General features: G+C 40.2%; 1 protein-coding gene across 1 annotated transcript; it reads right to left on the bottom strand.

The window, feature by feature from the left end:
• Positions 1–924: 924 nt before the first annotated feature.
• Positions 925–15,094, bottom strand: tmub2 (transmembrane and ubiquitin-like domain containing 2). The gene is made up of 3 exons (XM_067969010.1): positions 14,952–15,094; positions 9,489–10,109; positions 925–3,193 (listed from the first exon to the last, which is right to left on the bottom strand). The coding sequence occupies exons 2-3, from the start codon at positions 10,085–10,087 to the stop codon at positions 2,842–2,844; spliced, it is 951 nt and encodes a 316-aa protein (XP_067825111.1). The 5' UTR covers positions 10,088–10,109; positions 14,952–15,094; the 3' UTR covers positions 925–2,841.
• Positions 15,095–17,064: the final 1,970 nt, after the last annotated feature.

The following is a 17,064-nucleotide window of genomic DNA, read 5'->3' as shown; positions in this document are numbered from 1 at the left end:
CAAACTATCACAACCCCAAAAAACTAAATAAATGTACAACTTTGTGTACCCTGCTTTCAAAAAAAAGTTGTATTGGTGAATTATTTGAAAAGCAGCTAACTACGCTCATCATCTTTGGAGGAAAAAAAACATGACATAGGTCTTTAGTTGCAAAGCAGCATTGATGATTTGGATGTAAAAGTTTTAAAACATGAAAGTAGAATCGGTTTAAAAAATAAAGTTAAGATTTTGTTTTACCCACTTACAGGGCTCGATGTATGAATTTCCACCCCACCCACCCGGTGAAACTAGCAACATTAACAAAATACTCAATATTTTTAAATGTTTATTGATAATGTGATTGACAGTTATGGGGATAAATACAGCCATAGAAAATCAAATACTTGATGGAACACTATATATTATGTAGAACTAGGACCAAGTGTCATCAAATACCATTTGAGAATGAAACTAAGTTGAATAACCTAGGTGGTATTGTTATAATGGTATCTGGAATTTGGGGAGATTAGATACGAGCAGTGGGATTAACAAATATAAAAAAAATAAATTTTTGGAATTTTTAACCAGTCACTTCAGGAAATTAAAGCCATGACAGGACAAATTGTAGAAAGAATGTGCTTGATGAACTAAAGATGGTTTTCTCAAAGATAGTGAAATGAATGAATTCTCACTTGTGCATCATTTCCTCTCGTGCTCAGTCCTACTTGTAGTGCTTTGAATCAGTACCAATTCCCTACATAATGCATGTACATAAATAAATGAACCACCACAAACTCAGAACTGGTTTCTGTGTTTAATTACATTCAATGAGCTGTTATTGCGAAACAAAGGGAGAACATTTCAGAAATGTTACAGATTTTAAACCCAATACCCTAGTGCCCTGCTTTCAGCACAAAACAGGTCTGTTCTACAGATCTGAAAAATAAACAGCAGCAATATTTTAAAATCCCAAAGGCATAAAATTAAAAAAATTATAAAAGCAGCAGAGATACTGAAACTCCCCCCTCTGGGCCGATTCTCTTTTCAGGTAGCTACCATGCTCCCACACCCTTTGGCCACAATCCTCCTCTCTTCTGGGTACCTCCTGTGCTCCCTCCATAAATGTTAGGGGTTAACCATCACCCCTTCTTCCAAGAAAAAGCCCTCCCTACCTTGTAGGCTAGAGTCTTCCTTAAGGTACCCTGCTGCTCCCCTCTCTACTCTCCCTTTCCCGAGCACTTAAGGATTACCTTTACCTAGCTTTGCCTTGATTTTTATTGAAAATATCTCCAAAATAAGTAGCTCTCTCTTGAAAAAGGCTTGATTTAAAGTAGTGAAGTCTGAGAAATATTAACCTAAGCACAGATCACTTGAGCCGATCTTTGCTGCAACTTCCATGGAGCTTCAGACTCAGTGGAAAGGGGTTGCTGAGAAGCACATATAACCCACATCCTCGGTATCAAATTTAGGTGAATAACTCCTTTTTACAACATTGAACCATGTAAGCTGTGGATTTAAAAATCAGTGAAAGGCATTCTATTAAAATCTCTGCTGCTGTTTTATTTTTTTTAAAGCTCTATGCCACGTTTCTCAGTTTGTAAGTGTTTTCTTTGTAAAACTCATTTCTGATTATTAAACAACTTCTTTCTTTCTCCACTAGTCCACTTTTAAAAATTTGCTGCTTTTTCTGGTTGTAGAACTTTCCTTCTCAATAAAGCTGTCTAATTTGTACATTAGCTGGCTCCCCTCCCCACGTTTCTCTTTCAAACTCTGACCTTTAACTGCAGTGGTACTGTGTAATTTTAGGACAGCATGAAATCAGGAAAGCAGTCATGGAACAAACCAGAGATTGGACACATCTTAATACAATTATGCAAATACAATGGTTGCTGCACCTTAATATGATCAAGCAGTTATAAAAAATCATGTAAATATTACATAGCCTGACATTCAAAAAATCAGGGGGTAAAACTCGTAGAATTGATCATTTGTTGAGCTCCTTTGCCAACTGCCATAAGTAAAGGCATTGAGCGGTTGTGGACGAAGAAGGATCCATCTTTTACTATAGTGTCAAATCTCCATCTCCCTGGCTTTTGGAGACCACTGTAATAAAGTAACATGAAATAACACCTTCTTTGTCCACTTAACAAGGCTTTGTCTGTTGGTGTGACGATTGATAGCTTTTATAGATCATGCTGTACAGTAATATGGAGACTCCCCATCTCCTAAAAACAATCTTTTGGGCTTACAAGCTGACTACTAGTACTGTATAGTGGAGTCCAGATAAATGCATGCCTTACCCATTACAAAATTCCCATTTGTTGGCACTATGAAGAAATCCAATCACACATACCTTCAATGCCATAGGGGCTTGGAATACTTTGGATAGTCAAGAGAAAATAAAGCTTGAATTTGAAAGTTGAATTTTTAGATTGGCAGTCTAATATTCACTGAATGCAAGAAGTGATATTTTATATTAACAGTTCCTTGAATTTTCTTTCGGGGCAAATTGGTTTTGCATTTATCAGGATTCGACTGCATGAAACATTATCCGGCTCAATGTAACCTTATCCCTTTATAAATCAACAGTAAAAGTCCCCATCCCAAATTTTGTTTAATTGTGACTGATCATTTTCTAGTTAGGCTTTTAAAAAAATGTATATCATTAAATGCTAGTAAGTTGCCACTAGTATGATACTCTGGCAAAAGTCAGTGCCAAGCTGGATCCCTGTTTTTCTTTTTTTTTAAAAAAAAATACACTGGTTCCACATCACATCTTATTTCAACATTGACCAGTAACACCACATTCAGTTGGGCTGGATAAGCAGTGATCAAGATGAATGAGAATACATCACCGTGCCTTTATCGACCGTAAATGCCAAATACGAGAAAACTGAAGAAAACGGTAACACCAACCAAGGAGACTGTGGCTGGTGCGGTGAAGAACTGGCGGTAGTTGATGCGGTAGTACCAGACTACAGCAAGCATGATGACAAAAACTGGGATCATCAGATTGCCAACATTAAGGGCAGCTTGGTTCTGTTCCACCACAGAGGAAACAGCAGGGCTGGGGGAGGATGAAGTCTGCGAAATGTGACAGTGGATGACACAGTTATCTGTGATGTTGAGGGATCCAAGGGTGCGGGACTGGTCCTGCAGAAGCTGGCCCTGGTAAATGAACTTCATTTGCTGCTCTTGTCCTGGGAAATATTTGCTGGGGAGGGAGAAAGGGCACACAGAAATAGGGAGAGAAAATGGAAAGCGGCAAGTCAGAGAAAATTAGTCAGAGCAATTTTTATAAACTCTCCCATAAGAGAAATAAGGCTGAGGTCAAACAATAACTTACTATTAACGGTGACAAAAAGAAAATCTACACTCTGTTTCCATAATTCTGTCAATTTTTTCCCCCTCCTCCTAAAGGTACTCTTTTGCTGGGGTACAGTTCTCCAGACATCAATCACCCTGTCCAAATGTCCAGTATTTGTGTTGAGAGCACCCACAGTAAGCGATGTCCACACGTGCAATTCCAGCAGGGGTTGCTAGATAGCAATCAGAGCGAGTAATCCTCCGTAGCTCAGAAGCGCAGAAGGTAACTGCAGCTTTCACTACCCAAGTTGTGATCAGCTAGCTCAGCACTGACTGGAGATCAAACCGGGCACCTTCCTGATCTCTACGGCTCAGTTACTGGGCCAGTCACTACAAAATTTGTCTTCAGACTTAGGATTGATTTATGTAACTCTTGTTCCAAAATTAACAACTGAAGATCCGGGTTTCTTCAATGATCTTACAATGTGACTATACCACATCACTAAATCCTTACAGCATAGAATGAGTTACCTTCATTTTGAGTTTTAAGATTCTAGTTATTGAATATGCTATATAAAGCAGGTTGAGAAGAATTTAAACTGGAAAGTTTCGTTTACTAACTTGCCCTTCACCTTTTTTGTTGTGCCACCTATATTTCCTCTTCATCAAACCCCATGTCCCATACCAACTGGCTCTGATCAAGTTACACTCCTCGATTAGCCTATCCTTCACTCCCTGTATAGTCTTTCATTTAGGAATCTGTAAATTTAGGAATCTATTTCCATAACATTTGAAATCATTTTTGACAAAACTTTCAATATTTCACATTTAAAAATTCTTGATAAATTGTCCAACAAGCTGATCTATTAACCTGGCCTATGTTATTCATTTGAATGGCATCACTCTTGTCAATCTCACCAGAATGACTCACTTGTTTATGGTGATTACTAGGAGCTGCCGATAAAGTCACAGCTTCCCGTTTTCAGTATTCTGATGTCGTAACAAACACTTGTTGCCGGTGAAATGGCAAGCATCCTTTGAATTAAACATTTGAGGCTAGAAATTATTGTTGATGATGTTAACAGGCAAATGCTGACTGTACTTACATCTGCCTTTTTAAAGGTTAAAGAGCAAACAGAGGACTACCACACCAATGTGTTAAGCGTTCATTCGCTAATAATGATAACAGTAATTTCTAGGCTTTTGAATGTAACATCAACCTCTCCTATAGGCTTTCTAAATGATAAAATATAATTTATATTCTGACAAAAATTCCACAAAACAAAGTTACAAGCTATATCACTAGCAATGGATGATTATTTCAAACAATAAGTTTAAAATGCTAAACTTTAAGTCAATCATGATGTCCCCTCTCCCCATTCTCCACAGATTCTTCCATTGATCAGCTCATGAAATACAGCCAAACCTCATCGTTACTTATTCAGCCCTACAGATTTGAGCTGAATGTACTTTAATCAAGGAGGACATAGGGGACATTGACTGGCTCTAAGCAACAAGGGACCATGGGTGTCAATCAACCAAGATGAGAGGGTAGAAAGAACACAATAGGGAGATGGAGATTTGAGGCACCAGGCGAATTCACCAATGTAACGGGGTTATTAGTGTCCACCTAAAATATCTGAGTGTACTCAATGACAAATTTAGGTTTTCAATGAAATGCTTCATGTTATACATGAAGGAATGGGCATTCCAAAGTAGCTGTCCTGAACAGTTCCTACTTTATTGCAAGTTTCTTGTTGGTCGTTTCAGTTCTGGAGAAGGATCTTTTGGAGCATTGCGAAGGACACATAACGTAGGTGGGCAAATGGGATGCGAATGCCCAGTTTCAGAAGGTATCAGGGAGAAATGCCAAAATATCAAACTACCTCTCTATACTGCCAACAAGGAGCCATACTTAATTTACATGGTTAAATTAATTTTAGTCATACAAATTCTGCAGGCTGAATCATAAACTCTTCTCAACGTATCATGTGATATCTATACACAGGCTGGGTGGATAGAAGGCTCTCTCCCAACAATTGATACTATTCCTCATCCTCTACAAATTTCTCCTTTCCACTCCTGAAAAATGTCTTGGGGATGATGACTTTTGCTAGTGAGGTGCTGCCACTGGCAGCTCTCCAGCTTCACCCAAGTGACTATTCTTCATGTGTGAGCCTAGACAATGAATGCTGGCAGGCTATTATCCATGGGAGAGCCTGATCACATCCTCATCCAATGTTCATATACACAAGTTTTCCACCAAGAATTATGGGATTGCTTCAAGAGCAGGGTTCCTGGCTGATGCTCTCCTTCCTACCCCATGGCCAATTTAAGCAGAGTATTAGTTGTGCAGCTGCTATGTGTGTACTATGTAAATTCTCCATTTCAGTCCAGCTTTTCTGTCATGTCAAACAGTTGTCCCGAACAGACAAGCTGAATCTTTGCACGAGTTAGATTACCTACCTTGTAAATTGATCTTTGTTCTTTAAATGGAAGCATCCTTCATATAATGTAGCAGTAAGCCAAGTCTGACAGTAAGTAGCAGAGGATGTAGCATCTTCTGAGATTGAGTCCGGTGACATGATCTCACGATATTGCTAGAACCCACCCTTCCCACCATATAAAAGGTTCGTCCCCTGGATTCCTTTCCAGAAGGCAGAAATTTAAATGCACGATTAAAATTAATGCAATATAATAAGAACATAAGAAACAGGAGCAGGAGTTGGCCACACAGCCCTTTGAGCCTGCTCCGCCATTCAATCAGATCATGGCTGATCTTCAACCTAATATTCCAATTACACACAAAAATTCCCCACAGAGACTAGAAAGCAGATTGGAAAGATTTTGGTATGCAGAGAATGAAAACTGCTCATCCTTGGCTGGCAGATCAAAATATTTAGACTGGGTAAAAGTGAGAGATTTTTCCTAGCAGCAGCCCTGCATGAACTGTCCAGAATGACCTCAGTGTCACAGAAGTTAGTGAATGGAATGACAATTTCCTACTTGGTTTCCTATTTGGTAAGCAACAGTAATGTAACTATCACTTTGTCAGTCTGTTTCAAAATACCAGAAGGAGACATACAAACTCCATAAAATATTACAGGTGGGCTATTTTTGCAGATAGGTTTGTACCATCTACATCTAAGCCGGAGCCCTTCTTGCGTTCATACATGGAATTCTATGTGCCATCTGCAACCTGTGCAGAGGCAGCTGAAATGCAGGAATGTTAGATTAGGTACCATAGATATGGTCTTCCTCATTTTTCCAAGCAAGTGTCAACATGACTCAGTTGGTAGCTCTCTTGACTCCAATAAAGATTCAACCCTCACCTCAAGATGTGTGCCCACACTTCAGTGCAATAGTCAGAGAGTACTGCATTGTCAGAGGTGCAATCCTTTGGATGAGATTTTAAACTAAGGCCCCATTTGCCTTTACTGGCGGTTCAAGTGGATAGTAAAGATCCCATCGCACAACTTAAAGAGCAGGCAGTTTTCCATGTGTTATTCCTTCAAACGGCACCACCAAAAACAGATCAACTGGTCATTCATCACTGTTGTTTGTGGGACATACTTGTACTCAAAATGGATGCAGCATTCTCCTCCATAGTAAATGTGACTACACTTCAAAGCAATATATTGCACATGAAGCACTATGGTTTATTTAAGAGGTGTGATAAGGTACACTGCAAATGTAAGTTCTTTCTTTGAAAGAAATTCAACCTTTACCGTCAAACAGTATATTGCTTTCATTGAATAAGTAAAATCAATCTGAAATATAGTAAAATTCATGCTCATGTACCAAAGCCTAGAAGTCCCATAAGGCTAACTGTGCTGCTTGGAGCTCAGCCTGTTCATATGCCATTTGGATTCCACACAGTGCAACGGTTTTGGATCTAGGTGCCCTGCAACCATCACCAGGTGATGGTGGATGTTGTACCTAAACGCTGATTGCACCTTTAGGTGCCTCGGGCCAACTATCAGAGAAGATATCTGATCCATAGCTACCAGCTGTGAAACTGGTGAATGATTGGAAGGGCACTGGGCAGTTTCAGGGAACTTGCATTTAGCACTGTGTACTTTCAGACTGAGAACATGCAAGTCGTATTTTGTAAATAGCTGCAGTTCTTGGTACAAAGGAGATGCCATGCTCTGGAGGGTGTAAAGAAATAGCCTGTTGGTAAGGGAGAATTTTCAGGGTTGTTCAAAAAGGTGCAAATATCCATATTCTGGCTCCAAAAGGAATAGCTTTTAGTTGACAAGAACACAGAGCAAACTGTTTGAATTTTCATCCTTGCATTCTTCTGGTAAAGTGATCCAACAAGAAAACTATGTAAATAAGGATAGATGTGCAAGTGTCACAGCTGTAGTTGGGCTGCAACAATAAAACTGCATTTCATAAACACTTTGGGGGCAGATTTATGGCTCACTGGGAGAGCTGGTAATTACCGTCTAGGGAATGAAACCACAAACAGTACCGCAGATGAACAACCACATCCAAGAAAGTATTTTCATGGTCCAGTGCAGTCAGCCAATCTCCTGAGCAAACTATCTGAATAACAGGAGGCCTTTTCAGAAAGAATGAACTTGCATTTATATAGCACCTTTCATGTCCTCAGCACATCCCAAAGTGTTTCTCAACCAACAAATTACTTTTGAAGTGCAATCATGGCAATCAATTTGCACACAGAAAAATTCTAAGAAATTATCTTTAACAGACACAGGACTCTAATTATTTGCAAAGCTCACAAAATAACAAAATAATTTAATTATCTCGCCTCATCAAATTTCCTGCATCACACCATACTGAAGCATATTGTTCACTTCAGCTGCTAGAATGTCTCCAGATGCTTGACTCCCTTGATGATTCGATTGAAGTAATCCTGACTTCAAACATAGGGAGTAGCTCAGCTCCTTGATTTATCCGACCTAAGCATTTGTAACAATGTACCTCCACTGGGCTGCAAAAGGTAACAAAAGATTTCCCAAGCTGGATCTCCAGAGGATGGCCATAAGAATCACTACTGTGAGATTAAGGACAGGGGTACCAGAAGAGTTGGGCTTCTTGTGCACATCCAGTTTGTGTTCTGGGGCAAATGCTTACAGCCCTTCAACAACTCGCAAAAGACTACGGTGATAGGGCGCCTACCTTGGTGTGTGAAAGTTAGATTTGCCTGAGAACCATTCAGGGATCACATCTAGGTTCTGATGATCACATTTCTATTTGTCTAACAAAAACTTCAGGCTGGTCACCAGATGCCTCGCCAAAATCATCTGCAACATCTTAGACAGTAGGTTTACATTGAAACCCAAAATCCACTACCAACTATGCCCCATGTATTGTGTTGGCAGGTTATTAGAGTTGGGTCTAAGCAAAGAAATTGTAACTGCAAAAGTCCAGCTGTTTGAACTCCTTGTCTGTGGAAAATAAAGTTCTTGCCTTGAAGAGTTTGAAGTTCTTTGTATGAATCTAATAGTTAACACCAGTAGGTGAAGTACGTAGGAATTTTGAACTGGTTAGATGCCTGTAGAGAATCTGGCTGTTACAGGCAGCTGATGGACTACGTGCCACAAAACTCCTCATGACATTTTCCACAAGAGGGAAAGGGCAAATCCTACTAAAGCCAAAAAGATTGGCTTTTCTGAAGGGGAGGTATAAACCCTGGGGAGAACTCTGAAAAGTTGTATCACTCAAGGAAAACAGTCTTCTCTATCAGGTCATTTGGAGTCACCAAGTCCGTGGACTGTCTTTCTGAGGCCTCAGCACCATCTCAGCTGGCACACTTTGAAAGGTTTAAAAAACAAGGGTAGGGAGATGCAGTCCCTCAGAACCAAGGACTCCCATGAACATGTAATACTTGCTAAACTTGGAGTTAGCTACGGTCTAACGAGCTCTCGGGTCTTTGTCAAGTCAGATGAATGTTCCCACATTTATACTATTTTAACTGTCACTACAGGTCAACAGATTGTTCCATAACAGTTAGCAGTATTTTACGCATAAGGTTTCTTTCATTTTAAAATATTACAAAGTATCTGGCTACATTGTTGCAAAATAAAGTTCTTGGGATTTTTTTTACAATTGAAATTTTAATAGCATTTTAAAAATAATTTTAAGATGGCATTTCAGAGAGTCTGACAGCTAAGCGCTCCGCTGAAAAGCTGCTTTTAAATCCTCCAAATAATCTTAACTTACGAATATCTTACCTCTTCAGAAACCCAATAGTATCATCTGGTTTCACTCGTGCAACCTCTTCAGTGTCATTTAAAAACTTCAGCCGCACTTTAATTTGCCCTTCGCTCTCTTCACCGCTATCCACTGTGTGAGTGTGAACATTACAGTTCTCAAGCATTCCTCGGTCCAGTCCCTCTCCAGTGCTAATCTCACTGGTTGATGCTCGCTTGCGTAAACCCTGTATGTTCAAAAGAGGATCGAGACTCGAATCGGTTAAATTGGAAGCCCCTTCAATTGGCACCTGCTCACTTGTGGGTCCGTTATTTCCAGGTGATGCTCCCAGCCCAGAATCACCTTCTTCCTCTGGTTTTTGCTCAGCAGCTGCAGTTGCTGACTGGGTTTCATCTGCCTCAGGTGTTGCTGCATTTGCCACATACCTCTCTACACTGCTCAGACCCACTAACGATGAGTTCCCTGTGGTAACAATGGTCCCAAATATTTGATCACTACGATCAGCAACATGTGTGGAGAGCCAGGCGAGAACAAGCGCCAGTACCAGGAGAACTATTCCACACAGAACTGTAACTTCATCACCGACTCCTTCGATAAATGACATGGCGGTGTGGTCCATTTATAGAAAATACTCAAAAAAACTGAAAGAGAAAATGAAAACATTGTTATTCTATTATAATACTTTCTTGCCATCCTCATCACTAATAAACATCTTTAATATCCTAAATGTGTTTTGCTGTTCATCTATTGATCCCAATCTACTCCTGATAATTAAGTATTTCTTTTGCATTAAAAATGAGTTATCCAATAATTTGAAATAAGCAATGTAAATAATATAGCAAAGTGGGAATTCAGTACTAAAAAAATGTTGAATTATTAGATAATTTGAGTTAAGCAACTTTGAATTAAGAGGAGTGGACTGTCGTGAGCCAGAGAAGTTATTGAAACTGAATGTGAGGAAACCCAATTAAAACACTACTATAATAAGATTCTTACACTGTCGCAGAAAAATTTACCTGCTCTCTCAATTCGGAGGTCAGCACGCAACAAAATATTCAAAAATAAGAAAGAAAAAAATAAAGAAAACTAATTATTGTACCATGTTGCTCGTTTTTTCTTTAAAACGAGCCATGATGGAGGATTCTGCTTTTTGCAAAACTTTTTACTTTTGAATTACGTGGCAGTTGTTACAATACGCAAGGAAAAACCTGAACAAAGATATAAGGAAAAATTAAATCAATAAAGGAGAGAGGTCAAGGTCACACTCGAGGCAGAATCGCAATATTGCAACAACAAACTGACTGTTACAACAAGTTTGTAACAGCCAATCACCTAAGGCAAGACTAAGCATATCAACAGTGGCATTGAAAGATCTTGTACATTAAGACATGAGGCATGGTAGCGACAATCTCAACAAGGACTAAGCCAAGGAAAACCATTTACTCTAATATTGGCAGAGATGTTTGGGAGCAGGTAAGCATGTCATTGAATTTGTACTAGAAAAAGTCTTAGGCATGACTTTTAGCATCAGTTCAACAAATAATTGGGTCAGCACTCCCGCAGCCAAGATAAAAAAAATTAGAGAAAAATAGAGGAACAGTATGGGGAGGGGAAAAACTGTTTCCTTTCTCCCGGGAATTGGAAGGTAATAGCATACTGTGAACAGCTCAATTAAATGCCCCATTCCTTATCCAACAGGACCTCCACAGGGAGGGTGCTGTACAGAAACTTGCAATGGGTTTAACATTTTGCAGTGTAATTTCAATCTGACCGGACTATGATACAGATGCAGTGTTTTTGGGAATGGAGGTCAACTCCTCCACTACTTCTCCAACACTAATCTACAATCCCAGCTACCAAACAATGCACCACACTGGCATGAGGTAGGTACCATAAAGAATTTTCAGTTGTGTTTCCTGCAGGCAGTTGCTAGATGACAGTGGAAGTGAATACCAAATAACATCCATTTTGATTCCCTTCTTTTATTGTGCCATAGCAGCCATTTTGACCACTTCTGACTTGAACACAGAACTCCCAAACATCTGAACTGCACTATCTGAAATATAAACCCCCAAACTATAATACTGTGGAATCATAAACCCAAACTTAAAACATGGTTCCAATTATTAATGTAATTTACAATTATGAATAGTTTTGTACAAATGACACTAAGTGATTGCAAAATATTTGCAGTGAATTAAATATGCTTTTCACATCTGAGTTTGAATACAGCCAAACTGACTGGATGAAAATCTCCTCTGCTACTGTATGAATCCTAAGTGAAATGATCTGATTCTTAGTGGGCACAAGTCCACAGTGCAAAACTACATATTTCAGCACTAATTGCAAATGATTCAAAGGCTAGAAATGGAAATATCACATTGTTGTAATAGGGGTGTGATTTTTATGAGGATAGGATTAAAGTACAGTAGAAACAGCTTTAGTTAGTTCCTAATTCATGTTACACTTGACTTGGAAGTGCTTAATGTTGATAGTGTCTGTAAAAGTGGCAATAAAGATTCTACTTCCAACATCAACATCCAGTTCAATCTGTGGCCCTAAGGCAACATCTGCCCCCCAAGCCTTGGTAATCCTGCCCTTGAAGCCTATTTGCTCATGCCCTTAAAGCTTTATACTCCAAATATGAAGAACTCACGGATTTCTTCATCTTAAAGATTGTTACCATTTGTTCGTTACCATTTGTTCAGCTGCCTTAGTCACCTCCGCCCCCAGGCCCTCCCATACCATTGCAATGACCACATATTATTTTACAGCTTCCTCTAAGCCTTTACCAAGCACACAGACAGCCCTGCTCAGGCCAAAGCTCTCTGACATTGTAAATGGCACTCTCTCTTCAGTCATACCTCTCATATCTTTAAAAAATGACTGCTGTCTTCACCACCTTCTTAAAGAAACACCCTTGATCCTTCTGTCCTCTTCAACTACTGCTCTATTTCCAACCACCCCTTCCTCTATAAAGACCTTGAATTTGTTGTAACAACCCAGCTCTGTGTACACCTCTCCCATCATGCTCTCTTTTAATCTGTTAAATCCAATTTCTGCCCTGCCCATTGCACAGAGACTGCCTTGCTAAAAGTCACCAATGACATCCTTGGTGAATTTTCCCACAGTGACTTATCCTTCCTCATCCTCCTTGTCACATTTAAACTTTCATCCCATCAGTCAGGGCTAAATCTAGCTTAGGAATTACTGTTGGCGATACCAGATAAGCGCATTAACACATTTGTATGACAATCCTCTGTATGCTATTTTAGTGAGGCAATAACCCATTTAAAATAAAGCAGTTAGTGTCCTGCATTAAAATAATGGTCGGGGAACATCATACAAATGCATCAACTGTTTATCAACTAATATCACCAACAATCAACACTTCATCCAGTCCCCCAACCCAAAGTGGCCCACAGAACATGCAGTCCACATTCCTAAAATGAAACTAACAGCAGCATCACTATCTGCCTCTATTAATAGTAATAATCAATGCATCAGCATGTCTGATACTGGAACAAGAGACCTTGAGCTGATTAAAGCACTTGCACATTAATTATCTCTACATTCCTATTTCAAAAAAGACTTTAAAATGTTCATTGTATTGATAATCTGAAGAAAAACTAAAACAACTTGCATTTAAATAGCATTCCTCAAGTCAAAGACAAAGACAAAGTCAAAATATACATGTTTAAGTCCCTGCACCATTCACATTAAGGCATAGTGACACAAACCAAAGATAGGCCCCAAAATGTCTCAGCTTTAAATTATCAAAAGAATCATAAAATGATGCAGCACAGAAGGAGGCCATTCAGCCCATTGTGCCTGTGCCGGCTCTTTGAACGGGCTATCCAATTAGTCCCACTTCCCTGCTCTTTCCCCTTCAAGTATTTATCCAATTCCCTTTTGAAAATTATTATTGAATCTGCTTCCGCCACCCATTCAGGCAGTGAATTCCAGATTTTAAATTAGTTATGTATGAAACAATTCAATCTCTGTACGATCGCAGTGTCACTAAAGTATCATCCGGTAAGTCATATCCTCACATTACTCTTTCCTTTAGAGCTCAGAAGGTTTATCATCGATTTCATGGGAGCAGGGATAATTACATTCTTTTGTTGACTGAGGAGAGATGGATCAGTGTGTAAAATACATGAGGAGGAGCTGCGGGATGCAATTCATTTCCTATGTGTGGGCTCAGCAAATAACCATGACCATGAGTGCAAGTTACGGTCAGCACCACAAGTGGGATGCAGATTACATCGCAAAGTCCAACATTTATTCTGTTAGCTAAGCAATTAAAATTTTAAAAAATACAAACTTTAAATTGTAACCGAATTAATGAAAGGACTGAAGACTTGTTTGCTACTGTGAAATAATTTTATTCTAATCTATTCTTAACTGTACATCTTCATAGAATATAAAAAATATACCATAAAGGTGAGACCATCACATGTGATGTAAAAATTACCTTCCTCGTGTGGGTGGGTGGGAGATAATTTCAGATATAACTACGGGATTTTTGATGCCTAGCAGATTATCATTAATGATCAAGTGCCTGGTACAACATATACTCTGGTTATTGGCAGGCTACCCAATTTAGGTTTTATAGGTTCTTTGTAGTAGGAAATCAACTCATCCACATTTAAGAATTGCTCCTTAACGAGTGATGGACAGATTTCAACAGTCCACAGTTTTGCGATCATCTTATTAATGATTGCAAAACTTCATAGAATCACAGAAAGATACAGCACAGAAGGAGGCCATTCAGCCCATCGTGCCTGTGCCGGTTCTTTGGAAAAGCTATCCAATTAGTCCCATTCCCCTGCCCTTTCCCCATAGCCCTGCAAATGTTTCCACTTCAAGCATTATACCCATCCCGGAACCACCTCAGGTGATTTATACCCAAATTCCAGAATTCATGCTGTGCAGTATTTTCGCAGCGCTTTCCCATAAATATTTATTTTAAGAGTTTGATGATTCTGTAATTCTGCAGCACTCGAGTTGGATTCCAAATGTGTGCACAAGCCCACAGTACCTTCCAGAATGACCATGTCTGTGCCCACAGATCTTTACCCTGGGCAAGCTGCCAGGGCGCGCTGCAAATCCACCACTGATGATACTTTACAATTAAAACGTTGTAAACTCTGCTGGGGCCCCCCCAGCTCTGAAGGGCCGGGCCGGGCCCCGGCCACACAAGGTGTCGGCAGAGACAACCGAAGTTACAATTCTGCCCATTCCAAGGGGATTTTTTTTTTTTGCTGACAGGGACCGGCTGCATTCCGTGCCCAGCCCGGAGAGTGGAGGGCTCGGCCTCAGTCCTGCCCAGCCCCGAGTAAAGCGCGAACTTAATGCGGAGCCGCTGTCAGACTGGCCCGTTCCTTCCCGGCCCATCGTTGCAAAGCCCGGCTAACTGCGCGCATACAATACAATACAGCTCGCCCGTCGGTCGCTCCGCAGCGGCCTTCTCTCCTCACCTGTCCCCTAACACCATGTTCCCGGGGCGCTGGGAGTCGAGTCGAGTCGAGTCCCTGCGAAATGTCGGCTCAGCAGATTCCTCCCAACCTCCACCGCCACCATCAACACACACAGCGTGTAACGTCACCGCAACCTGCGCCCCTGTCACGCAGTCGGACTGCGCCATGACGTCGACCGCAACCTGCGCCCCAGCCGGGCTGCGCCATGACGTCGACCGCAACCTGCGACAAACGTCAGCGAAAGGCCACTGTGTACGTGAAGGAATTAGTGGGCCAATCTCCTGAGAAATTTGAGCCAATAAAATAAATTTGAGTCAGGAAGTGGAATTTCTTTAAAAATTTGAAAGCAGTGTACAAGTGCAACAGTGTACATGTACTTAAAGCAGGGGGAGGTAACTGTACAGCATAGGAGGAGTAAAATTGGAGAAGAGAAGCTTTGGTTTTTCAGCTCTTTGCCTAGGGAGGGGAAAATCAGCCAGAATTCCCAATCCCGATTGCTACGAGCAACCTGCGGTCGACGGCCAGTAGGTGTGGGCAGGATCAGCATTGGTGGTGATGCCCACCATAACCAAATGGCCTGATAACAGTCACTGTCAATGTTCACAAAAAATGACAATGGGTAAAGTGGCGATTACAAAGAGATCATTACAATCCCAGGGAGAGTAATGGAGGCAAAAACCCTATAATCATTTAAGAACCAATTGGATCCTTCAATTGAGGGACTTTAGGGTCAATCTGGGCAGATAAACTAAAATGAATCGAATGGCTTTCCTCATACATAATTTCCACACCTATTGAACTGTATCACATTAAGGAGCCAACATTCTCGGGGGGGGGGGGGAATAGTTTAAAAAATGACCTGTTGCATATATTTAAAGGGGTTTTCAATCCAGACCACAGTCACTGATCACAAATTTTACTCCTAACATTCCCTTAACATTGATAGTCTATGAGTAGCCTCAGAGTAGTTCATGGGGAGAGAGTGTAAGATAGGAGATAATGTGAGCGAGTTTACCTGAATTAATGCTGCTATCTTAGTAATGGACAAGTATAATAAACAGATTAATACTTTAGTTAAAATAGCAGAGAAAAGAATTTCATATGAATGTGTTAACGTTACAGATATTGCTCAATGCAAGTTTAACACAATTATAATGTGCGATGTGCAATGTCTACTATGTTCCCAAGTCCCACAATTATATTCCAGTGTCTGGAGTTGGTTGCCTGACCTTTTTTTAAATTCACTATCTCATTTCCCATCCTGTCTCATTCTTGCTGGAATTCCAAGAGCTGGGGTGCAAAGCAGAAGTTTTGGGTTGTCAAAAACCCTTAATTTATTCTGTTTGATACAAAATATGCTAGTAAATTAAGTAACAAGAAAAATATGCATATATTTAAATTGCAAGCAATTATTCAACAACATCTTGCATTTATATAGCGGCTTTAACATAGTAAAACGTCCCAAGGCATTTACAAGATGTTATCAGACAAAATTTGACACCAAGCTACAAAACAGATATTAGGACAGTTAACCAAGCTTTTGGTTAAAGAGGAAGGTTTTAAGGAACAACTTAAAGGAGGAGCGAGAGGTGGAGAGGTTCAGGGAGGGAATTCCAGAGCTTGGGGCCTAGATGGCTGAAGACATGGCTGGCAATGGTGGGGCGAAGGAAGTGGAGGATACACAAGAGACCAGAGTTGGAGGAACGCAGAGTTCTTGGAAGGTTGTAGGGCTGAAGGAGGTTACAGGGATAGGGAGGGATGAGGCCCTGAAAGGATTTGAACATGAGATTAAGAATTTTAAAATTGAGGTGTTGGTGGACTGGGAGCCAATTTAGGTCAGCAAGCACGGGGTGATGGATGAATAGGACTTGGTGCAATACTAGGATAGATTTTGGACTGTGATACACATTAAAACAAGCTATCTAAAATTTACAAATAAAGCCTAGTTTTGTTATTTCACTATAATAGTTGCATCACTACTATTCTGGCAACAGGAATAAACCATCAGACACAAGAAGAGAGCAAATAATTAACAGCCACACAACAATCTAACACAAAAGTGAGTTGAAATTGCAGAATGGAATATTAGTAATGAATGCATTATCGTAATCAT

This window comes from Heptranchias perlo, chromosome 30 (genome assembly GCF_035084215.1).
Source record: "Heptranchias perlo isolate sHepPer1 chromosome 30, sHepPer1.hap1, whole genome shotgun sequence".
Lineage (NCBI taxonomy): Eukaryota > Metazoa > Chordata > Chondrichthyes > Hexanchiformes > Hexanchidae > Heptranchias > Heptranchias perlo.
Note: the sequence above shows the minus strand (reverse complement) of the source record. Positions and strands in the feature narration are given on the sequence as shown.

Bases quoted from the DNA above. Each gene is read 5' to 3' on its own strand.
- tmub2 (XM_067969010.1), bottom strand. From the start codon at position 10,087: ATGGACCACACCGCCATGTCATTTATCGAAGGAGTCGGTGATGAAGTT. The intron at 3,194-9,488 runs GTAAGATATTCG...CTCCCTCCCCAG, and splicing joins ACTATTGGGTTTCTGAAGAG to CAAATATTTCCCAGGACAAG.